The 26,071-nt window shown below is 41.1% G+C and overlaps 2 protein-coding genes and 1 pseudogene across 2 annotated transcripts; 2 read left to right on the top strand and 1 right to left on the bottom strand.

Annotated features, from left to right (window-relative positions):
* The first annotated feature begins 1,401 nt into the window (after positions 1-1,401).
* On the top strand, positions 1,402-8,176 carry LOC131720875 (keratin, type II cytoskeletal 8-like). Its single transcript, XM_059013205.1, has 9 exons — positions 1,402-2,072; positions 3,486-3,694; positions 3,987-4,047; positions 4,217-4,312; positions 4,887-5,051; positions 5,409-5,534; positions 5,918-6,138; positions 6,371-6,429; positions 6,820-8,176. Exons 1-9 carry the CDS (start codon positions 1,530-1,532, stop codon positions 7,095-7,097), a joined length of 1,758 nt encoding a protein of 585 aa, XP_058869188.1. The 5' UTR covers positions 1,402-1,529; the 3' UTR covers positions 7,098-8,176.
* The window catches only part of LOC117967034 (intermediate filament protein ON3-like), a 37,509-nt pseudogene continuing 18,731 nt past the window's right edge, over positions 7,294-26,071 (bottom strand).
* Positions 11,884-18,204, top strand: LOC131720876 (keratin, type II cytoskeletal 8-like). The gene is made up of 9 exons (XM_059013206.1): positions 11,884-12,540; positions 13,960-14,168; positions 14,461-14,521; positions 14,687-14,782; positions 15,357-15,521; positions 15,877-16,002; positions 16,382-16,602; positions 17,007-17,065; positions 17,501-18,204. Exons 1-9 carry the CDS (start codon positions 12,016-12,018, stop codon positions 17,785-17,787), a joined length of 1,749 nt encoding a protein of 582 aa, XP_058869189.1. The 5' UTR covers positions 11,884-12,015; the 3' UTR covers positions 17,788-18,204.

Genomic DNA, 26,071 nt, shown 5'->3' with positions numbered 1-26,071 from the left:
TAGATATTTTATTTAACATCATGTAATCAAAGAAACTACAAAATGATATTGCAAAAGTTTACCGGAAGCCATAATAGTAGTACTGTATTTTCTTTTCAATTTCTCAGTTTTTCGTTAAGAATATGGAAAACTAGAAAGTGGTATGTAATTCAATATGTTAACATAACATCATTCAGCAGGTTTCATTCAACTTCATGAAGCAAAATTTATTTATTTATTTTATAGAGCGATGCCAAACTTTTGGATATAGCTGTAGTTTACCATGGTTTACTGGATTATCCACCAATAGCCAAGCTGATATCACTAGATCTTCACTTTTGAAATGAACTGGATTTGAAATCCAGGACTCCAGAGGTTAAATGTTTGCACCACTATTGTAGCACTTAAACCAGATCCTTCAAAGAAGAAATATCAAACATCCATCCACTATCTCCACTAGTAAAATTATGTCCCAGTATGCCGCTAATTTCTAGGTTCTATGTGAAAGACCATGTTATACAACACAACAGGTAGTTCCTGCAGTGTAGAAACTCAAAGCCCAGTTTTCATTTTAAAGGGCAATTTATCAGAGAAGCAGAACACTGACTGTCCAGTTTGTTTGCCTTCCCCTCCCCACCCAAAGGCAGTGTGATCTGGAGGAACACATTCTTCGCCTTGAAAACAGCTTGTTGCTCTTTGAGCCAAATAGGCTTTTCTCACTTCAACGGTAGCAGTAGGAGGTTATAAATGACATCTTCAATTCCTTTAGAATGCAGCACCTGGTTGAATAAAGGGTGGGGTGCATTAGACACAATCAGAGCCAGGCTCATAGGGCACACCCAACATTCATTTTTTATTCATTTTACATATTGTAATTAATATTAGTTCACATACTGTTGCTTTTTATCTAATAAGCTACTTTTGTAAAAAAAACAAACAAACAAACAAAAAAAAACATCTTGAGCATGCATACAACTTAGTAATCAAATATTAGTTTTTTTCGAACATAAATGCTATGAAATGTCGGTGAAAACCGCTGCCTGGGGTGTATAAAATGTTTGCTTGTCAGTCTATGCCTGCATTTGACTTTTGCAGCTGCTTTGCATTGCTTGTAAACCCACTTCAATCGGGAACCTGTCCTAAGTAAAGAATGGATCGACTCACTTATTAAAGTGTACCGGAAAAAACAACTACTGCTACTACCACGTAACCTGCTCTCTCCCTCCCCCACTAGCTCTCCTGTCTGGGTGTGCCCAGGTCGATCAGCTTACAATAATTCCACTCTGCTGATACCTGTCAGACAGGATGGGTGGGCCTTCAGCTGGGAGAGGGAGTGGGAGGGAGCCATGGAGAAGCAGGGTACCGCCTCCCCCATACCCTGTAGTTCAGGAAGGCTTTAAAAAGCCAAGCCTCAGCTTCTGCTTCTTCAGAGAGATTGATTCTCCTTCTTGATCCGCTCACTGACTCTTCACTTTCGCTAGCTCTCTGTTTCTCTCTTCATGCCAGCTTGCACTAGTTTGACAAACTAAAAGAAAACACTAGAACCAAAGATGACTTCCACCATTCGTATGACCACGACCAAGAGCAGCTCTGGAGGCTCTGGAGGCTCCGGAGGCTTCAAAGGATCAGGAGTGAGCTTCAGAAGCAGCAGCGGTGGCGGTGGCGGTGGCTTTGGAAGCCGTTCCTTGATCATGCCAAGCCGGTCCAGGATGAGCGTCGTGTCCTCATCGTTCGGCGGTGGTCGTGCTGGTGGTGGCGGTGGCGGATATGGAGGTGGAGCCAGCTTCAGCTCCATGTCAAGCTACGGCGGCATGGGTGGTGGTGGCGGCGGCTTTGGCGGAGGGTATGGTGGCGGCTTGGGGATGGGTGGCGGCATGGGGATGGGTGGTGGTTTCGGAGGCGGACACGGTGGCGGTTTCGGTGGCGGAGGTTTCGGTGGCGGCATGGGCGCCCCCATCACCGCAGTGACCGTCAACCAAAGCCTACTGGCCCCCCTCAACTTGGAGATCGACCCCAACATCCAGGTGATCCGCTCCCAGGAGAAGGAGCAGATCAAGGGCCTCAACAACCGCTTCGCCTCCTTCATCGACAAGGTGAGTGCGGGTCCCTGTTTTGTGATGTGCTGTGAAGCTGGTGCCAGGGGTGGAGAAGTAATCACTTAGAATTGTAAAGGGGTACAACTGTTTGTCAAGCAGACCAGAAGTTGTTAGTCAAGCAGACTACAAGCAAAAGTTTATCTATTTGAGTTTGAGTTTTTTAAAGTGGTGGCAGTGCTGGTCCCAGGAGATGTTATAAGAGACCATATGCAGGGTAAGGATGTAAAGGGAAAAACAAGATTCCAATCAGGGTTGATTGTAACTGGCTTCTGTATGACTATGTAGACTCGAACAAGTTAGGTGTGATTGAAAAATTTAACAAACTTCTAAAACGTTAAATTGTAACATGCAAGCCCTTTTAAAAGTTGACTGCAGTAAGTTAAATACATAGCATACAGTAAAAAAACATTCACAGAACAAGCATGCAAAATCATATTAAATGACTTTGGTATAATTGTAACCAGGTACAGCTGTTCAAATGCATACTAGCTGTAAATGTTCATTTGCTTTCAGAATGTGTGTCAAATTAAAAGGTGCATTCGATTTTATAATCCTGCTGATCTTAGATTACATTAAAAAGGGAAGGCTTCACTAGATTCTTTATTACCTTTTTTTTGCGCAGAGAACTGAGCTCACAGCACTAAAATTTTAATCTGTGGTGTTGCATGTCAAAAGGATCAAATTCGAGTTTACCAATGCTAGCTAGACAGCCATTGTTAGTATTTGTTTAGCCCTCAGATGGAACTTCAGGCATGCTTTTACAGATAGGCATTGCTGTAAGTCCAAAGTGTGAGAAAATCAGGATTCTTGCAACAGTCATGCATAAAAGACTTGCTGCAGCAAGTAAACGTTAACATTCATTCAACGAGCCCCACCTAAAGATAATTCTGCTCAAGCTACAGCCATGTTTTAAAAAAAACTTGGTTCATTCAGCCTGGGGCAAACCTCACTGTGACAACGCCCTTCATTAAAGAGAGAGTCAGCTATCCCAAACAGATGTTCAATTTATTAAAACGTTAAAATGTTGCATGGATAAGTTTTTATAACTTAAAAGAAAATATATAGTGACTGTAATATGCATTCCAGTGCATATTATAATGAAGTATTGCATCTTATTTTTTTTGTATTCAGGTTACAGTTTAATTCCCTCAGCAAACTGCAATGAGAAGAGGGTGTGGCAAGGCAACGTTTGAATGCCAAAACAGGTGTTGCACTGTATTTCAAGTGTAATGCAATTGTATCAGTCAGTTATAATGTTATCGTGTTTTATAAAAAAAAAAGAAAAAAAAAGAAAAATGGCAAAGTAACAGAGAATTTGCACTTGCATCCAACTCTAATGTCTGCATTCCCCTCCTTCCTCATGGCCAGGTGCGTTTCTGACCTGATTTGCTTGCCCTTCCCTGTTTATAGGTCCGTTTTCTGGAGCAGCAGAACAAGATGCTGGAGACCAAGTGGAATCTAATGCAGGGACAGACCACCACCAAGTCCAACATCAACGCCATGTTCGAGGCGTACATCGCCAACCTGCGCCGGCAACTCGACTCCCTGGGCAATGACAAGATGAAGCTGGAGAGCGATCTGTCTAATATGCAGAACATGGTGGAGGACTTCAAAAACAAGTGAGTCCAAGAAACCATACTCCCTGTCCACCCCACCTTGTTTACAAGTCATCTTAAATAAACTTGCATGCAGAACTGACCGCGCCATCTTGTGTTATATTCCACTCACAGCACTCTGAGAATCACTTCTTTAGGGCAATGCTTTCCTTTAACCTCAATCACAAGAACTAAGGCCAAGAGCCAATACAGGCAAACAAAGTACCCTTATCAATATCCTCAGCAGTTTCCAAAACTAATAATCTTGACCCTACCAGATTTTTGGACTGAACTAAACAAACGTCTTCATCTACAGATACGAGGATGAAATCAACAAGCGTGCCAGTGTGGAGAACGAATTCGTCCTGCTGAAGAAGGTAAATATCTAAGCTCAGTGGGGTTGAACACACACACACACACACACACACACACACTGAAAAACACCCCACAGAATGCTTCTCACTGTCCCACAGAACGGTATGTTTGATTGCATTGAATGCAGTCGTGGTACTAAGTCTTTTCTTGTATTCCTCTCTCTGTTTGTAGGATGTTGATGGTGCTTACATGAACAAGGTTGAGCTGGAAGCCAAGGTCGATGCGCTCCAGGATGAGATTAACTTCCTCAGGGCCATCTACGAAGAGGTAAAACCCAACTCGGATCCCAACATAATCATAGCCTACTGCCCAGAAGAAACTATAGCCAGTAGACCCATGAGCAGACCACTACGAGCAATGGAAAAACAAACACAAATACAATGCAAGACACATTTATTTTTATATAGCGCCCTTCACGCCATGGAACAACAAAAAGCTCCAGTTGATTTAAGATGACTTTTTGGAACAACTAAAATGGTATTGGACAGTGAACCTACAACGGTAGCACACTATCTGTCTGTTACATATATGGTACCATGATTCTGTAGCCCAATGGGATCAACAGAAGTGTGTATTTGGTCACAATGATACCATTGGCACTGTGGTGCCATTCTACCAATGCCTCATACCATCATATCTTTCTCTTTCAATCGTACAGAACCATTGCAATGCCATTGCAGTGCCACAACGGCATTGCTAATGAAGAAGCTTAAAACTAAATGGCGTTGAACATCTTTTATACTTTGATGACGATTCCCAAGCAATCGATCCTCAGTCTGAAAACAAAGAGGCAGAGTTTTGCTAACATCTCGTCCTGTGTGCTGTTTTTGTTTCTTTGCAGGAGCTTCGCGAGATGCAGTCCCAGATCAAGGACACCTCCGTGGTGTTGGAGATGGACAACAGCCGTAACCTGGACATGGACTCCATCGTGGCCGAAGTGCGCGCTCAGTACGAGGACATCGCTGCCAAGAGCCGTGCCGAGGCTGAGAGCTGGTACAAGCAGAAGGTGAGCAGAGAGTAGGCTATCGCTATGTGGAAATCCCATATAAGTGCAACACGTGAAAATGTATAATTGTACATACTAAATATACTAATATATTCCCTCATATATCAATATATTAAATATCTATATGTCTATATATAATAAAAATATTGATATCTTTTTCAGCAAAAGTCTCTATAACTACTCTGTATTTCTCTTAGCACAGTATATGTACAGGATTCAATAAGATCAGCCTTGCCCTAGGTGAAAGCATGCATCAGTTTGTTGTGTTTTGCACCTAACGTTGAAAGTATTCATTAATATGTATAATATATAAGTATATATATAACTGAATCCTGTTTTTTTCTCTCTGTCCCACAGTACGAGGAGATGTCCACCTCCGCCGGACAGTACGGTGATGACCTGCGCAACACCAAATCTGAGATCGCCGAACTGAACCGCATGATCAGCAGACTGACCTCTGAGATTGAATCTGTTAAGGGCCAGGTGAGAGTCAGGGACAAGGACCCACCCAATGGGGTCTGCTGCAGCCATGCAGGAATGCTGTTCCTGGGAGGGCAGATGCAGATCCCTCGAACTCATCAATCTGTCCTGATACTTACTTAAATGTATTAAGGCTATATTCGTTGAGGCTGCATTCTTTTTTTGATTGAGTCTCATCCAGTCCAGTCTTAAGACATCGAAATAACTGCCATGGCACTACAACATTTTCAAAAAGATTTTAAGATTACTTGTCTGAGATTATTTATGTGTTTATTAGAAAATATGTTTTTCGGATTGGTCCACATCCGTTCACATTGCGTCACAGTTGCAGTGTACTTTCCGTGAGGGTTTCTCATCTAGTACTAATGATCCTTTCTGTTCAACAGCGCGGGAACCTGGAGGCTCAGATCGCTGAGGCAGAGGAGCGCGGGGAGCTGGCAGTGAAAGACGCCAAGGCCCGTATTGCAGATCTGGAGGCCGCTCTCCAGAAAGCCAAACAGGACATGGCCCGCCAGGTCCGGGAGTACCAGGAGCTGATGAACGTCAAGCTGGCCCTGGATATTGAGATCGCCACCTACAGGAAACTCCTGGAAGGAGAGGAGAGCAGGTAAGGAAATGTCCAAACCTTATCTAAACAAGCACAGTGTGGGTTTCTTGGGGTCCGGTGACCCCACAGTAAATTTAAGTGAAATGTAATGCCACAAATAATTACCTGCTGGGACTTTATGAACCATTTATTAGTCCTCCAGACTTGTACATGTATATCCCGTCTTGTTGCTGTTTAGGAAGGCAATATTTGTATCTTTTATCTAAGCTTTGAATTTTCATTTTCTCCCCAGAATCAGCTCAGGCGGTGGAGCAGTCACAGTACACATGCAGCAGAGTGTATCTTCATCTGGTAAGAAAATGTTTCTTTAAATCATAACAATAAATTAATAACAACATTTTTTAAAAAACTGCAGTGGTAGAATAAGTAGTAATTCTAGTACAAATCTTGTGATTAACATTTAGAAGTCTGGACATTGAGAAGGAGTGAAACGTTTTTTTTAAGTTTCTTTTAGATTAGCGGGGGTTGGACACATAGGGCATAGCCTATTAATATGACAAAGAAAAAACCTCCTGCTCCCTAAATTACTGATCTGAACCAATTTAAGCTCCTTCCACGTTATTATGAGTTCATTATTTAGTGATACCTATAAAAGCTGGAGGACTCTGGATTTGTGTGCACACCAGTTCTACAGTGTGTGGTCTGGTCTCCTGCTGACCCCTCTCTCTCTCTCTGTCTCAGGAGGCGGATTCGGAATGGGAGGAGGCGGCGGCGGATACGGCATGGGAGGAGGAATGGGAGGAGGAATGGGAGGAGGAAGCGGCGGTGGATTCGGAATGGGAGGAGGAGGCGGCAGCGGTGGATTCGGAATGGGAGGAGGAATCGGAGGAGGAATGGGAGGAGGCTCCATGAGTGGTGGAGGATACGGAGGCTTTAGCGGCGGCAGCAGCGGCGGTGGTGGTGTCAGCAGCAAAGTGTCCTATTCACAATCCTCCACGACCAAGTCCAAGCGCTACTAAAACCGTCGACCCCCCCCTTCGAGAACGGGTTTCGGCCTCTTCAGTTCACACGTTTCTCTCCAACAGAGCACCAATCGGTCCAAACAGTCTAGTACCCCTTTAGAACCCTCTCCCTGACCCCCCCATTCCTATCTCTCTATCCCCTCATCTTTCTATCGGTCCTGTTCTCGATCAGTTGGCGCCTCAGTCAACTATCTTGTTTTTTTTTTTTTTTTGGAAAAGCGAAACTCAAACATCCAAAGAAATATGTTGCAAATGTTTGTCTTGGGGATGGATGGTGGTGGGGGTGGGGTGGGGGGCTCTCCGTTTTTAATGTTCTGTATTGGGCTTCTTCTGTCGCCCCACCCCCCCAGTAAACCTCAAATTGCCTGTCTTATGCTTGTCTGCCAGTCAGTCTGTCCCTATCGATCAAGCAAGTAAGCATTCCTCCGGTCGAAAATGCACTCAACTGCATAAGCTGCAGGGTCCATTATGCTACAGTGATACCTCTCGGCTTGAGGGGAGCTAAGTTAATATACTGTTATTTTAGCACTTGCGCCTTCTAGAGACTCTTGTTAGAACAAGACTGTAAGGTGCAATAATTTACTGGGTGTGAATCTAAGAGGGGAAAAAGCACCAGGTTTGTACCACTAGCTATGGTACACAAGCTTAATGTATTCTTTAACCCTCAAGCACCAGAGGGGCAGGAAGCTTGGGTCAACTTGAAAGCCTTCTGTGTTTAAACCCCACACCCTGTTCTGGACATCACTGAGCACTGGAGCTTTAAAAGAATGAATTACAAAGCGAATTCATTTACACCAGCCCCCTTTCTAGGTAGTGGGTGTGGATACAGTTATAGTCCCCATTCCCAAGCAGAGTCTCTTGTGCAGAGAATGGGCATTAGCTGATGAGGTTTTGTCCCCACCACTCCTACCTTCCAGGGATCACTGAGTGTGAGCTCCACTTTCTAAGCAACCCGACCAGAGTTTAGAATGAAACAGATCGACAAACTGACTGACTGACTCTTTGTGGACAGATTGTATGAATGCATTTGGCTTTTGTAACAACATCTCTCCAATAAATCTGAGTTTCTAAATGAAGCTGATTTGAGTCTTGCCTATTTGTATATTCATTCATTTTCCTGTGCTTGAAAAATAAACACTTCCTCTAGGATTTACGGTAACACTACAAAGTTACAGCCGCAAATTCATAAGAATATCAATAGTTTTCAAACTATTTGAAAAAAAAGCACCACATATATAGCACTGTAGTTCATATGAATTTATTTGTAGCCATTATTTTGACTGCATAATTGATGATAATTCCATCTGAATTCCAGTAGAATAACCATTATTCCTGTGGTGTGCCGCTTGCATTTATTTGACAATTTAAAGTAGGTTTTCTTAAATAGAAAAACATACAAAAAATACTTAGCACGTGGCCAGGGCCACTGGGGGAGTTACAGATCTTAAATAAGACCCCATAGAGTTGCAGTACGACTGTGTATTGCATTGCACTTGGTACAGGCTAGTTCCAATGTAAGATAGTTATACACTGTGTGATGTTCGTTGTGCCTGTCTAGTGCAGTATTAGGGGGCTCCGTACACAAAAACAACTCCACAGTTTAGTTTCAGGAACAAAGAAAGTCTGGTTTTATTCAAAAACGTAACAAATAAAAGACCGTAAAGTACAAACTACAAATGTTCATTCTCCCTTTTATACCATGTGTCCAGGGGCTGATTGATAATTCATGATTCAATCACCACCTGACCACATTCCACACTTTTCTCACATTCACAATAAAACAATTACACAATCAATCAATCAATCAATCACTCCCCCAATTAAAAAATTCCATTACCATTTGCCTGTGCAAATGGTGGCCATCTTGGTTTCAGGCTGTCCCTTCACCAAGATGGCCACCAGCCACCAAACTCTCACATTATTATTTGTTTATTTAGCAGACGCCTTTATCCAAGGTGACTGTGTGAACTATGTATCAGCTGCAGAGTCACTTACAATTACGTCTCACCCGAAAGACAGAGCACAAGGAGGTTAAGTGACTTGCTTAGGGTCACACAATGAGGCAGTGGCTGAGGTGGGATTTGAACCAGGGACCTCGTGGTTACAAGCCCTTTTCTTTAACCACTGGACCACCCACACAAACACACATGCACCCCCATGTGCAGAGCCTATGCTGTCACAAATGGCACATCATAATCTAGTACGCTAAAAAGGACAGCGGTGATTCCATAAGGAAATGGCGCCTCCAACCACTGATAAACACAGAGCTTGCATGTCTTCTTGTAGATCACCATTTAAACAGCGCTCAAAGGAGACAAGTAAGTTCCAAGAGGGAGGTCCAATGTGTCTTTCATTTTACTGAGGACCCCTACAGGCATATAGTAAGTGTAGCACTTCACCTGGCTACAAACGTACCAGTATTGGCATGTTCATAGGACTCTGTAAGGTTACCATTAGACTCCATGTACACTAGGACAGTTTGGGACACTTCAGACTTTTCAACTCACATCGCAATGCATTCTGGTATGTTTTACCTGTCTCAGGTACCTTTCATAGCAGGACCACACTTACCAGAATGCATTGGGTGTGAGTTGAAAAGCCTGAACTGTCCTAGTGTACATGGACTCTGTGGCCATTGTTTAAAAGTGTTGAAAGTGATTTACAGACTCCTGTATTGACAACAAATATGAATACAGCGAACACACTTACATGTTTTAGAGAAGAAATCCAATCTACCTTCCTGTTATGAGCATTAGCAGTTTTAGCACTGATCCCCCATTTGTATTGTATTGAAGCTTGTTTTCTTCCTCGCTGGTTTGTTTTCTCTTATAAAAGTTTCCCTCAGTAAAGTAGCAGTTTTCCCATACGTTCCCCAAGACTACACTATACATTTACCATAGTTTACCATGGTTTTAAATTTCCTTTACCATGCCTCTCTGGGATTTACAATGCTTACATATGCTTTTCCATATTTTCACTATGCTTTATTTCACTTTGCTATGCTTTTATTATGGGAAACTTAAAAGGCTTATTCTTTACAAAGTTAATAGCAGAACTGGTGAGCAGTTAAGAGTCTGGAATTGGAACAAGTACGTACTGGCCTCTTACTGGGCACTGAGCAGAGATATACAATACCAGACAAGTTTAGGACTGAGACCTAATTTAAAACAAAAAACTATACGAACATAATCTAGATATTTTATTTAACATCATGTAATCAAAGAAACTACAAAATGATATTGCAAAAGTTTACCGGAAGCCATAATAGTAGTACTGTATTTTCTTTTCAATTTCTCAGTTTTTTGTTAAGAATATGGAAAACTAGAAAGTGGTATGTAATTCAATATGTTAACATAACATCATTCAGCAGGTTTCATTCAACTTCATGAAGCAAAATTTATTTATTTATTTTATAGAGCGATGCAAAACTTTTGGATATAGCTGTAGTTTACCATGGTTTACTGGATTATCCACCAATAGCCAAGCTGATATCACTAGATCTTCACTTTTGAAATGAACTGGATTTGAAATCCAGGACTCCAGAGGTTAAATGTTTGCACCACTATTGTAGCACTTAAACCAGATCCTTCAAAGAAGAAATATCAAACATCCATCCACTATCTCCAGTAGTAAAATTATGTCCCAGTATGCCGCTAATTTCTAGGTTCTATGTGAAAGACCATGTTATACAACACAACAGGTAGTTCCTGCAGTGTAGAAACTCAAAGCCCAGTTTTCATTTTAAAGGGCAATTTATCAGAGAAGCAGAACACTGACTGTCCAGTTTGTTTGCCTTCCCCTCCCCACCCAAAGGCAGTGTGATCTGGAGGAACACATTCTTCGCCTTGAAAACAGCTTGTTGCTCTTTGAGCCAAATAGGCTTTTCTCACTTCAACTGCAGCAGTAGGAGGTTATAAATGACATCTTCAATTCCTTTAGAATGCAGCGCCTGGTTGAATAAAGGGTGGGGTGCATTAGACACAATCAGAGCCAGGCTCATAGGGCACACCCAAGAGTGAGGGGAGGAATTCAAGCTTTCCTTTTACATATCATAATTATTAGTTCACATACTGTTGCTTTTTATCTAATAAGCTCCTTTTGTAAAAACCAGGAGCATGCATACAAATTAGGAATCAAATATGCTAAGTTTTTACAAACATAAATGCTATTAAATGTCGGTGAAAACCGCTGCCTGGGGTGTATAAAATGTTTGCTTGTCAGTGTATGCCTGTATTTGACTTTTGTAGTTGCTGTGTATTTCTTTTATTATTATATATTTCTTAGCAGACGCCCTTATCCAGGGCGACTTACAATTGTTACAAGATACCACTTTTTTTTTTTTTACATACTCATTTATACAGTTGGGTTTTTACTGGAGCAATGTAGGTAAAGTACCTTGCTCAAGGGTACAGCAGCAGTGTCCCCCCACCTGGGATTGAACCCACAACCCTCCGGTCAAGAGTCCAGAGCTCTTTTAAACCCACTTCAATCGGGAACCTGTCCTAAGTAAAGAATGGATCGACTCACTTATTAAAAGTGTACCGCAAAAAACAACTACTGCTACTACCACATAACCTGCTCTCTCCCTCCCCCCACTAGCTCTCTTGTCTGGGTGTGCCCAGGTCGATCATCTTACAATAATTCCACTCTGCTGATACCTGTCAGACAGGATGGGTGGGCCTTCAGCTGGGAGAGGGAGTGGGAGGGAGCCATGGAGAAGCAGGGTACCGCCTCCCCCATACCCTGTAGTTCAGGAAGGCTTTAAAAAGCCAAGCCTCAGCTTCTGCTTCTTCAGAGAGATTGATTCTCCTTCTTGATCCGCTCACTGACTCTTCACTTTCTCTAGCTCTCTGTTTCTCTCTTCATGCCAGCTTGCACTAGTTTGACAAACTAAAAGAAAACACTAGAACCAAAGATGACTTCCACCATTCGTATGACCACGACCAAGAGCAGCTCTGGAGGCTCTGGAGGCGCCGGAGGCTTCAAAGGATCAGGAGTGAGCTTCAGAAGCAGCAGCGGTGGCGGTGGCGGTGGCGTTGGCTTTGGAAGCCGTTCCTTGATCATGCCAAGCCGGTCCAGGATGAGCGTCGTGTCCTCATCGTTCGGCGGTGGTCGTGCTGGTGGTGGCGGTATGGGATATGGAGGTGGAGCCAGCTTCAGCTCCATGTCAAGCTACGGCGGCATGGGTGGTGGTGGCGGCGGCTTTGGTGGAGGGTATGGTGGCGGCATGGGGATGGGTGGCGGCATGGGGATGGGTGGCGGTTTCGGTGGCGGAGGTTTCGGTGGCGGCATGGGTGCCCCCATCACCGCAGTGACCGTCAACCAAAGCCTACTGGCCCCCCTCAACTTGGAGATCGACCCCAACATCCAGGTGATCCGCTCCCAGGAGAAGGAGCAGATCAAGGGCCTCAACAACCGCTTCGCCTCCTTCATCGACAAGGTGAGTGCGGGTCCCTGTTTTGTGATGTGCTGTGGAGCTGGTGCCAGGGGTGGAGAAGTAATCACTTAGAATTGTAAAGGGGTACAACTGTTTGTCAAGCAGACTAGAAGTTGTTAGTCAAGCAGACTACAAGCAAAAGTTTATCTATTTGAGTTTGAGTTTTTTAAAGTGGTGGCAGTGCTGGTCCCAGGAGATGTTATAAGAGACCATATGCAGGGTAAGGATGTAAAGGGAAAAACAAGATTCCAATCAGGGTTGATTGTAACTGGCTTCTGTATGGCTATGTAGACGCGAACAAGTTAGGTGTGATTGAAAAATTTGACAAGCTTCTAAAACGTTAAATTGTAACATGCAAGCCCTTTTAAAAGTTGACTGCAGTAAGTTAAATACATAGCATACAGTAAAAAAAAACATATTCACAGAACAAGCATGCAAAATCATATTAAATGACTTTGGTATAATTGTAACCAGGTACAGCTGTTCAAATGCATACTAGCTGTAAATGTTCATTTGCTTTCAGAATGTGTGTCAAATTAAAAGGTGCATTCGATTTTATAATCCTGCTGATCTTAGATTACATTAAAAAGGGAAGGCTTCACTAGATTCTTTATTACCTTTTTATTGCACAGAGAACTGAGCTCACAGCACTAAAATTTTAATCTGCGATGTTGCATGTCAAAAGGATCAAATTCGAGTTTACCAATGCTAGCTAGACAGCCATTGTTAGTATTTGTTTAGCCCTCAGATGGAACTTCAGGCATGCTTTTACAGATAGGCGTTGCTGTAAGTCCAAAGTGTGAGAAAATCAGGATTCTTGCAACAGTCATGCATAAAAGACTTGCTGCAGCAAGTAAACGTTAACATTCATTCAACGAGCCCCACCTAAAGATAATTCTGCTCAAGCTACAGCCATGTTTTAAAAAAAACTTGGTTCATTCAGCCTGGGGCAAACCTCACTGTGACAACGCCCTTCATTAAAGAGAGAGTCAGCTATCCCAAACAGATGTTCAATTTATTAAAACGTTAAAATGTTGCATGGATAAGTTTTTATAACTTAAAAGAAAATATATAGTGACTGTAATATGCATTCCAGTGCATATTATAATGAAGTATTGCATCTTATTTGTTTTTGTATTCAGGTTACAGTTTAATTCCCTCAGCAAACTGCAATGAGAAGAGGGTGTGGCAAGGCAAAGTTTGAATGCCAAAACAGGTGTTGCACTGTATTTCAAGTGTAATGCAATTGTATCAGTCAGTTATAATGTTGTCGTGTTTTATAAGAAAAAAAGAAAAAAAAAAGAAAAATGGCAAAGGAAAAGAGAATTTGCACTTGCATCCAACTCTAATGTCTGCATTCCCCTCCTTCCTCATGGCCAGGTGCGTTTCTGACCTGATTTGCTTGCCCTTCCCTGTTTATAGGTCCGTTTTCTGGAGCAGCAGAACAAGATGCTGGAGACCAAGTGGAATCTAATGCAGGGACAGACCACCACCAAGTCCAACATCAACGCCATGTTCGAGGCGTACATCGCCAACCTGCGCAGGCAGCTCGACTCCCTGGGCAATGACAAGATGAAGCTGGAGAGCGATCTGTCTAATATGCAGAACATGGTGGAGGACTTCAAAAACAAGTGAGTCCAAGAAACCATACTCCCTGTCCGCCCCACCTTGTTTACAAGTCATCTTAAATAAACTTGCATGCAGAACTGACAGCGCCATCTTGTGTTATATTCCACTCACAGCACTCTGAGAATCACTTCTTTAGGGCAATGCTTTCCTTTAACCTCAATCACAAGAACTAAGGCCAAGAGCCAATACAGGCAAACAAAGTACCCTTATCAATATCCTCAGCAGTTTCCAAAACTAATAATCTTGACCCTACCAGATTTTTGGACTGAACTAAACAAACATCTTCATCTACAGATACGAGGATGAAATCAACAAGCGTGCCAGTGTGGAGAACGAATTCGTCCTGCTGAAGAAGGTAAATATCTAATCTCAGTGGGGTTGAACACACACACACACACACACACACACTGAAAAACACCCCACAGAATGATTCTCACTGTCCCACAGAACGGTATGTTTGATTGCATTGAATGCAGTCGTGGTACTAAGTCTTTTCTTGTATTCCTCTCTCTGTTTGTAGGATGTTGATGGTGCTTACATGAACAAGGTTGAGCTGGAAGCCAAGGTCGATGCGCTTCAGGATGAGATTAACTTCCTCAGGGCCATCTACGAAGAGGTAAAACCCAACTTGGATCCCAACATAATCATAGCCTACTGCCCAGAAGAAACTCTAGCCAGTAGACCCATGAGCAGACCACTACGAGCAATGGAAAAACAAACACAAATACAATGCAAGACACATTTATTTTTATATAGCGCCCTTCACGCCATGGAACAACAAAAAGCTCCAGTTGATTTAAGATGACTTTTTGGAACAACTAAAATGGTATTGGACAGTGAACCTACAACGGTAGCACACTATCTGTCTGTTACATATATGGTACCATGATTCTGTAGTCCAATGGGATCACCAGAAGTGTGTATTTGGTCACAATGATACCATTGGCACTGTGATGCCATTCTACCAATGCCTCATACCATCATATCTTTCTCTTTCAATCGTACAGAACCATTGCAATGCCATTGCAGTGCCACAACGGCATTGCTAATGAAGAAGCTTAAAACTAAATGGCGTTGAACATCTTTTATACTTTGATGACGATTCCCAAGCAATCGATCCTCAGTCTGAAAACAAAGAGGCAGAGTTTTGCTAACATCTCATCCTGTGTGCTGTTTTTGTTTCTTTGCAGGAGCTTCGCGAAATGCAGTCCCAGATCAAGGACACCTCGGTGGTGTTGGAGATGGACAACAGCCGTAACCTGGACATGGACTCCATCGTGGCCGAAGTGCGCGCTCAGTACGAGGACATCGCTGCCAAGAGCCGTGCCGAGGCTGAGAGCTGGTACAAGCAGAAGGTGAGCAGAGAGCAGGCTATCGCTATGTGGAAATCCCATATATGTGCAACATGTGGAAATGTATAATTATACATACTAAATACACTAATATATTCCCTCATATATCAATATATTAAATATGTATCTATCTATCTATATATAATAAAAATATTGATATCTTTTTCAGCAAAAGTCTCTATAGCTAGTCTGTATTTCTCTTAGCACAGTATATGTACAGGATTCAATAAGATCAGCCTTGCCCTAGGTGAAAGCATGTATCACAGTTTGTTGGGTTTGGCACCTAACGTTGAAAGTATTCCTTAATATGTGAAAGATATGTCTGTATATAACCTGTTCTTTTCTCTCTGTCCCACAGTACGAGGAGATGTCCACCTCCGCCGGACAGTACGGGGATGACCTGCGCAACACCAAATCTGAGATCGCCGAACTGAACCGCATGATCAGCAGACTGACCTCTGAGATTGAATCTGTTAAGGGCCAGGTGAGAGTCAGGAACAAGGACCCACCCAATGGGGTCTGCAGCAGCCATGCATGAATACTCTTCCTGGGAGGGCAGATGCAGATCCCTCGAACTCTTCAATCTGTCCTGATACTTAAATGTATTAAGGCTATATTCGTTGAGGCTGCATTCTTTTTATGATTGAATCTCATCCAGTCTAATCTTAAGACATCGAAATAACTGCCATGGCACTACAACGTTTTAAAAAAGATTTTAAGATTACTTGTCTGAGATTATTTATGTGTTTATTAGAAAATATGTTTTTCGGATTGGTCCACATCCGTTCACATTGCGTCACAGTTGCAGTGTACTTTCCGTGAGGGTTTCTCATCTAGTACTAATGATCCTTTCTGTTCAACAGCGCGGAAACCTGGAGGCTCAGATCGCTGAGGCAGAGGAGCGCGGGGAGCTGGCAGTGAAAGACGCCAAGGCCCGTATTGCAGATCTGGAGGCCGCTCTCCAGAAAGCCAAACAGGACATGGCCCGCCAGGTCCGGGAGTACCAGGAGCTAATGAACGTCAAGCTGGCCCTGGATATTGAGATCGCCACCTACAGGAAACTCCTGGAAGGAGAGGAGAGCAGGTAAGGAAACGTCCAAACCTTATCTAAACAAGCACAGTGTGGGTTTCTGGGGGTCCAGTGACCCCACAGTAAATTTAAGTGAAATGTAACGCCACAAATAATTACCTGTTGGGACTTTATGAACCATTTATTAGTCCTCCAGACTTGTACATGTATATCCCCTTTGATTTTTTTAATTACAGTTTTAGAAATTTTTAAAATAGTTTCTGTAAACTCTATGGAGTTTGAGAAATTGCCCTGCCAAAACTGAAATTAACATTATGCAATAAAATAGCTACATAGACAGGAAACTTAACATGGTACAATTATACACGCAGTGACTGCAGGGCATAAGTCTTGTTGCTGTTTAGGAAGGCAATATTTGTATCTTTTATCTAAGCTTTGGATTTTCATTTTCTCCCCAGAATCAGCTCAGGCGGTGGAGCAGTCACAGTACACATGCAGCAGAGTGTATCTTCATCTGGTAAGAAAATGTTTCTTTAAATCATAATAATAATAATAAATTAATAACAATAATTTGATTTAAAAAAATGCAGAATAAGTAGTAAATCTAGTAAAAAATCTTCTGATTAATGCTTAGCAGTCTGGACACTGAGAAGGAGTGAAACGTTTTTAAGTTTCTTTTAGATCAGCGGTGGTTGGACACGTAGGGCACAGCGTTAACTCCCATCTTTAATCATCTCCTATTTTTTGCATGGAGAAAAACGCCTATTAATATGACAATGCAAAAACCTCCTTCTCCCTAAATTACTGATCTGAACTAATTTAAGCTCCTTCCAGGTTATTATGAGTTCATTATTTAGTGATACCTATAAAAGCTGGAGGACTCTGGATTTGTGTGTACACCAGTTCTACAGTGTGTGGTCTGGTCTCCTACTGACCCCTCTCTCTGTCTCAGGAGGCGGATTCGGAATGGGAGGAGGCGGCGGCGGATACGGCATGGGAGGAGGAATGGGAGGAGGAATGGGAGGAGGAAGCGGCGGTGGATTCGGAATGGGAGGAGGAGGCGGCAGTGGATTCGGAATGGGAGGAGGAATTGGAGGAGGAATGGGAGGAGGAATGGGAGGAGGCTCTATGAGTGGTGGAGGATACGGAGGCTTTAGCGGCGGCAGCAGCGGCGGTGGTGGTGGCAGCAGCAAAGTGTCCTATTCACAATCCTCCACGACCAAGACCAAGCGCTACTAAAACCGTCTACCCCCCCCTTCGAGAACGGGTTTCGGCCTCTTCAGTTCACACGTTTCTCTCCAACAGAGCACCAATCAGTCCGAACAGTCTAGTACCCCTTTAGAACCCTCTCCCTGACCCCCCCATTCCTATCTCTCTATCCCCTCAAAGATCTTTCTATAGGTCCTGTTCTCTATCAGTTGGCGCCTGTGTCAACAATCTTGTATTTTTTTTGGAAAAGCAAAACTCAAACATCCAAAGAAATATGTTGCAAATGTTTGTGTTGGAGATGGATGGGGGGAGTGTGGGGTGGGGGCTTCTCCTTTTTTAATGTTCTGTATTGTGCTTCTCTTTTGTTGCCTCTTTGTGGACAGATTGTATGAATGCAATCGTCTTTTCTAACATCATCTCTGCAATAAATCCGAGTTTCTAAATGAAGCTGATTTGCGTCTTGTCTATTTATTCATTCATTCATTTTCCTGTTCTTGGGAAAAAAAACAGTTCTTCTAAGACCTGTACGGAAGCTATCATTTATGTTTAAAGGTTTTTAAAAATATATAAATGAATAAATAAAATCTTATGATTAAATCCAGGAAAGGTATCATAGACCCCTCAAGCACTAGGATTTACGGGAACACTTTAAACTTACAGCCGCAAGTCAATAATAAATGTTCTGTTGTTATTTTTTGTTATGATTTTTCTAGTCCTGATGATATATTTTTTTAAAGTCATAATGAATTCAAGTGAAACACCACAGATACAGCATTGGAGTTCACAGGAATTTGCAGCCGTTATTTTGACTAAATAACAGATGCTAATTCCATCTGAATTCTAGCGGAATAACCATTATTCCTGTGGTGTGCTGCTTGGGTTTATTATAGATCTGTGACCATTTTTAAAAGCAGGTTTTTTAAATAAAAAATACTTAGATAGCATGTGGCCAGGGCCACTGGGGGAGTTACATGTATTAGATAAGACCCCATAGAGTTGCAGTAAGACTGTGTATTGCATTGCACTTGGTACAGGCTAGTTCCAATGTAAGATTGTTATACACTGGCAAATAATAATCAAAAAGGATAAAAAGGACAGTCGTGGCTCCATAACCATTGATAAATACAGAGCTTGCATGTCTTCCTGGTAGATCACCATTTAAATAGCACTCAAAAGGAGACAAGTAAGTTCCAAGAGGGAGGTCCAATGTGTCTTACAGAACTCTCATTTTACTGAGGACTCCTACAGGTATGGAGGAAGTGTAGTATGTCAACAGTACTGCAATGTTTATTAAGGTGTAAGATTACCATATGACTCCATGTCCACGAGGACTGTTTAGAGCAGTTAAGGCTTTTCAATTCACATCGCCATGCATTCTGGTACGGTTTACCTTTCATGAATTATAGGGTTGAAAGAAACATCTGGCACTCTGCTGTGCACCACTGAAATAGTTATACAAGAACCAATTAGGGTTGTCATCTTTTCCACAGACCAAAACTCGGATACATTTCTCAGCCAGCCTAGCTCTATCAAAACTGCAGTATACTGTAATACAGTTTAACACAATACCACCAGATCTCGGTACGAATAAAAAATCATGCAGTATACACAGTATTGTTCTGCTGATATTTCTAGCAATCAAACCTGCAAGCCAGAAAAATAGTAGCTAGATAATGTTAAATTTGAGACTAATCTTACCTGAGGCAACTTTGCTGTGTAAAACTGAATAAAAATATTAACCCACATCTATGGTTAAACTTCTTCAAAGACAGATGTTAAAAAATAAATAAATAAACACATTGTCAGATTACTACTGGTAATAGTTGTACAAAGATGTGTCACTCATTTAACAACTGACATGAAACACAAACTCCAAACAGGATTATTATAGTACATATTTCGAGTTTTTTACCACAATGAACAAACTAACACCCCTGCATAGAAATAAAGCACTTTCTTACTGTGTGAAGGTTTGACGTCTGCTGGTGAGGATTAAGACTCTGTTTTGCTAAAGCAGGCTTCGCTGCCTATAAACACGTCCATACATTTCCATCATTCGAGGTGGCAGTTCTGTCTTTCTTGTCAACAAAGCCACTTCGTTTAACGTTGGCGGCGTTTTTGCTTTGCTGTGGAGAGTGACTCCTGGAGAAATAATTTAATATGTTGCCTTGTTTTCTTTCTTTTTTTTTTCTTTGGTGGGCGGTGAAATTGAGATTTTCGCTGCCTCGTCCCCAATATTATCGTCTTCTGAAGCGTTAATTTTTCCATTCTCCAATTATCCTAGTTCTCTGTATATTTCCCGCCTTAAAAGCAATCTGTGTCTCGCGCTGAAAAAAAAAAAACCGTTAGTTCAAAACAAAAGTAAAGCCTCCATAGGCAGTGTGTCCCTTATTTAATTTGGTGTATCCCTGTCAACTGACCAAAATCCTATATCTATATATATATATATATATATATATATATATATATATATATATATATCTATATATCTATATCTATATCTATATCTATATCTATATCTATATCTATATATATATATATCTATATATATCTATATATATATATATATATATATATCTATATATATATATATATATATATATATATATATATATATATATATATATATATATATATATATATATATATATATATATATATATATATATATATATATATATATATATGTGTGGAGTAGTGGTTAGGGCTCTGGACTCTTGACCGGAGGGTTGTGGGTTCAATCCCCAGTGAGGGACACTGCTGTTGTACCCTTGAGCAAGGTACTTTACCTAGATTGCTCCAGTAAAAAAAAACCAACTGTATAAATGGGTAATTGTATGTAAAATAATGTGATATCTTGTAACAATTGTAAGTCGCCCTGGATAAGGGCGTCTGCTAATAAATAAATTATATATATATATATATATATATATATATATATATATATATATATATATATATATATATATATATATATAGAGGGTCGTTAAGCATGCTTGGTTATATATAACAATTTAGTGCCCAGTCCAGTAATGTCTCTATGGTATACTCAGTGGTACTCGAAACCCGAGGATACTGAAATACTGCACCGCGTAATAAAAAGTACTTCTATTTGCTTGGTGCTTTAGTGAAATGCGTTTTGATTGGGTAGTCATCACTACAGTTAATATTTTGTTAATTTCTTTCTTGGTTTATGAACACTTTGTACGATTTAGTATGATTCCTTTGTGATCTCCGAATCTCCCTAAAGAAAGAACTCACTTGTCTAACTTTCAGTCTATCTAACTTTTCTTTCGTTTTGATACTTGCTGTATTGGTTAAATAAATCCATCGCTGATTGGTTGTTGAAGACTTTGGAGCTGTCACTCATGTGGCCATCAACCAATCGTTGTTTAAAAAAGACTTAAAATGGGCGTCTCTGATTAACATTACATCCTCGTTCATATATGAACGATTTCTAGCGGCGACGTAGGGGAATTGAACCTGAAAAAATATATATTTTTTTCCTTTAGGCTGTGGTAGACCACCAGAATTTTGACCGCAACGAAACATTGTGTCCTGTATAGTGCTTTTACCACCGCTGTGCACATGTTTCTGTCAAAAAGTGAGGGGCATGGCTGGCTCCCCTGATGTAAACACATCTAATAGAAAACTCAACCAGCACCTAGTCTCCTGCACCAGCAAGCCACCAACTCTGACCAGTATACACCCTCACTGGTCAGTGCTGGAATATCCTACGGGGAGTATGTCTCAGAGGGTTTATGAATATAAACGCTCTTTAGGAAACTGAGCTACAATCAATCTATAATTAAGCCGTATCCAACGTATATAACATGTTGTAATTTGTCAGGGTGGGTGGTGTGTTAAACTAGTTCTATTTAATCTAAATACATAACATGCTATTTGTTTGATCTTCCCTCAGTGGCTTAATAGGAAGAAAAAAAATCTTTAATATCTGTAACTTGCATGAATTCAACTGTCAGCAAACGACGCTGAGTAATACAGGCGTGTACAATTCTGTTACTCAACAGCAATTATGTGTCACGTTTTATAGGTCATCAATCAAATAATTAACGGAATAATACATCAGCAGAGGTGTTGGTTCAGTAAACTAATCAGAGGGTTGTAAGAAATATCTGGAACTCGCTGTACACTACTGGAATAGTTAGTCCTTGGGTGAAAACTCCTCACTAGAAGCCCTCAACCCCTCATACTAAAAACCCAGCTGTCTGATAATTCTATCTGTCTGCTATTGATTCGGAATAGCAGCGCAGTTGCAAAGGCTTGCCACATGGAGGTGCCATTGTACACAAATGTAGCGAACCAATTTTAAGCAGGACATGGTTGATATGCATTAGTACTTTCTGGTTGTGTTCTACAGTTGTGTGTCAGAACTCTGAACAGACCAGCGTTAGTTCTGATCCAGGACTGGCCCCTTATTAAAGGTTTATATATTAAAAGACAGCACCTGTAGAACTCCTCTTTTCCCTCTGGACACTTATCACTCTTCCTTAAATGCACTTTACTTGCTCTTATCTGCTCCCTATTTTACTGCATTTAATCCTGTACTTTAGAGTACTGTAAACTGTCAAGTGTCATTTAATCTGTCGTATTTTGTATTTAATTATATCCTGATGTAACTATCACTGACACTGTTATCTGCTCCATTATTGGGTCGTATTTTGTCATATGCTTGTACTTGCTAGAACCAAAGCCATTGTATTTTATCTTGCTCTTAATTGTATTAATACTTTTACTGTGATTCTTGAAATGTATTTCTGTTTATGACTAAGTCGCCCTGGATAAGGGCGTCTGCTAATAAATAAATAAATAAATAAATAAATAAATAAATAAATAAATAAATAATAATAAAAGCAGAGCAAAGTGTAATAAAGCTCTGTGAAAGTGTAGTAAAGCACAAACATTGTAAAACCCCATAGAGGCGCGGTAAAGCATGTCGAATCATTGTGAACTATGGTGAATGCACGTAGTGTCTGGTTCCACCCGAGATCTCAGTTACTTAATGGGTCTAATTATTTGATTAACTGGACAAATGTAACACTTCTCTGCAGGTCTCAATGTTTCAAAGATAGCGTACCTTGAATAAAGGCTTTATTAAATCATCCACTGTAAAAGACAATGGTAAAAATCAGAACTGTGTCCAATTGAATAAATAATGACATTAGTTAAGTTAATTGAGAGTTTAAGTTGGACTGGAGTTTGACACGCCTGCTGTTTAAAGTCCAATCATCCGAAAAGCACTGCTAAATAATTAACGTTTATAATTGACCTTTCTTGAGGTAGCTCTAGATAAGTGCTAATAGGCGTCAATGCAATACAATTCCTCTGTGTCTTCTTCTACTGCACTCATTGATGAGTTTCTAGTTTAATTATGGTACAGGGCATTGGAACATGTCCTTGCAAGGTATCTCATGATGACGTAATGGACTAAGTATGTTCAAAGTGCAGCATGAAAGGAGAGAGTGAGCGGTGCGTGGGTGTGGTTTTTCAACACGCATTACAAGCAGTGTTCTGTTTTGCCAATGGTTCTGCTTGGGCTTGCTCCATCTGATACCATCTTGGAAATACATTGCGGTAAACAGGGCACCATTGCTGCTAATGATGTGGTCTCCTGGTGTTTCTGCTGGTGATTATTCAATGTAACGCACCAGGGTTATTCAAACTTATCTGTAAGGTTTGGCTTTTATTCATACATGTGGCAGGATGAATTATTATTATTATTATTATTATTATTATTATTATTATTATTATTATTATTATGTGTATAGGGTGTCTTTCTAGCAGAAAAAGGGCTAAAACCTCTGCTAATCGAGATTCAACCAGGCAGGCGCCAGCCATGTGTGTATGGGGTCACTTTAAACATGTGAATACAGCAGGTCAGGCTAAATTGCTTAACTGATTGCCAATTTAGCCTGGCCTGGCCGTATTAAAGCACAGCCCTTTGTGCTAGCAGTCAGTTTTTGGACTGCAGAGAGAGGGCCGTGTGCTCTCCTGCTCTGTTACTGTGAGATATTTTGTTAGGAGCCTGCTTGGTAACGTTTGTTTTTGAATGGTTGAAAGTATAACAGAAATCCACAACCCTGTGCTTGAACCACGTCCTCCGACTCCCTGCTACCATTCTGTCTTTATCCAGCATGGTCAAACCTTCACAATGAGATTCATAGTGTTTACAGTCATTGTGGTTTCAGTGAAGACACTTGCCCAAACCTGTTCTCTCCTTGACTTTTTCAAAGTACACAGTAAAGTCCTGTTAGTTTTGAGTTACAGAATCTATACAGCTAAGACTTCTGAAGTGCATGTTGTGTAAATGGGTTCATATTTGTTAAAGGACTGAAACCCTGAAACTCAAACAACATCCCACACCTGGATTTGAAAAGCCCTGCAGCTTCACTATCAGCTGTCACACAAGCTCTCGTTAGAGAGATTTGTTGTAAATGTTTTCAGAGAGTGTGGAAATGCATTGAGAGGCTTGCCTCTCCTCCCACGCTTCACTTGAGAAGACACAAAGCTGGCTTTTGTTAAACCAAAGTTGCGTGTTCAGATGTGAGGAAGAAAGTTTCATTCACACATCCATCTGAAGTACACACTGATATGTAATACCCAATGTTGTAAAATGTCAAAGCAGATTACTCTATCAAGTTTCATTGCCCCCAGTCTCACAGCAGACCTACAGGACTGCACTTAGATACTCAGTACAAACAAAAGACATTTAATGCAAAGTTGATCCATTTGCATGATCATCTGGCAGTTTGCTGCTTGTGTGTATCTGCCATTGCAATGCTGTGCTTGTATTCTATATGTGTATTCTTTTCAAAGAGAATATGTACAGTATTGGATGCCATGTTCCGAGCGAGGTGAGAATGGAGCGTTTAGGCTAGTGCTCATTATTATTAAGGTGTAGGGTAATGACAGCGCTGGAGAGCTGAGAGTGGAGTGTGTTTATTGTTTTTTCATACACAGAAGATCCTGCAGGTGTCCTCACTGCTTCATCTCAACAGTCAGAGCTCACACCCTCACATGTGACAGCATTGCAATGGGAGGGACACTATTTAATTATACCGTGCAGCACCGTGACTGCAGTGGAGAGGGGAGACCACATTGCAAAAAAACAAATTTTAGACTTTTTAAACATCTCTGAAATGCATTCTTCATTAAGGTGTTTTGAGAATGTTGTCGCATTCCATCAGGGTAGATATGCAAGGAATGCAGAGTGTGGAGGTGTAGGTATCTGCCAAAAGTGATACTTTTTATTTTTTATGCAAGCAGCGTTTGTGCTGCATTTGTTTTCCTTTGTAAAATGTTTTTTTTTTTTGAGCTTTTAAAGATTGAGCTGCCAATTTGGACTTTTGATTTTAGATGACAATACCTTTCTAGACTACCGGGTTTAAACGAGCATAGAATCAATCATTTGCTTAGGTTTCATGTGTTCTTTTCTGCCCACCTTATCATGTTAAAACCATACTTTCCACAAAAATCCTTCTAGGGACTGAATTAACACTTGTTTGCATAATCTCTAATCAAAGAAACTACAAATCAGCTCTCCCACCTCAAGGGGACACTCCATTATAGTCAAGGTGATTCCTTTAGTCTATTTCATCTTTGATTTAACTGCATTCCTGGGTTCAATATAACTAGGTAGCAAAGTGAGTCAATGCACCAGCCTCCCACCATAAGTCCCATGGCTTTATGGGGGAAGCCCAGTTTATGGGAGTTCCACAGTTTGATACAGTAGATGTACTTGGCAATGCAAACCGTGTGCTGTTTGGATCCGGGTGATTTGGCACCTGGATGCATACACTTTACAATACAGGTACTGTGCTACTGTTAATCTTCAAGGCACAGAAACATTCTTCTACATTTCTGTGACAATGCCGTTCCTTCCATCAGTTTCATATATTAGCCCAATGCACCTGTGTTTGAATAAAAGGGACCTCACAGCAAATGCAAGACGGGAAGCTGAAATGTTTATAATATGGTTTGCCATGCACCAATTTGCACAGTTATGCGGTATTACTGTAGCTACACAGTATATATATATATATATATATATATATATATATATATATATATATATATATATATATATACGTATATATTATTTCCCCAGTTGGTCAACACTTACTTTTTTTTAGCCATTGATGATTTAGATACCCAGAAAACCTGCAGGATTGTGGCTCTTTGTGAGCAGGTTTGGCCACCCCTGGTCTAGTTGGCTGTGATCAGATCAGGTGATCTGCACCACGAGAAGGGATTACAGCAGCTACCAGGATACAACAGTATGCCTGATCTGCTG

This window comes from Acipenser ruthenus, chromosome 45 (assembly GCF_902713425.1).
Source record: "Acipenser ruthenus chromosome 45, fAciRut3.2 maternal haplotype, whole genome shotgun sequence".
In the NCBI taxonomy this organism is placed as follows: Eukaryota; Metazoa; Chordata; class Actinopteri; order Acipenseriformes; family Acipenseridae; genus Acipenser; species Acipenser ruthenus.
Note: the sequence above shows the minus strand (reverse complement) of the source record. Positions and strands in the feature narration are given on the sequence as shown.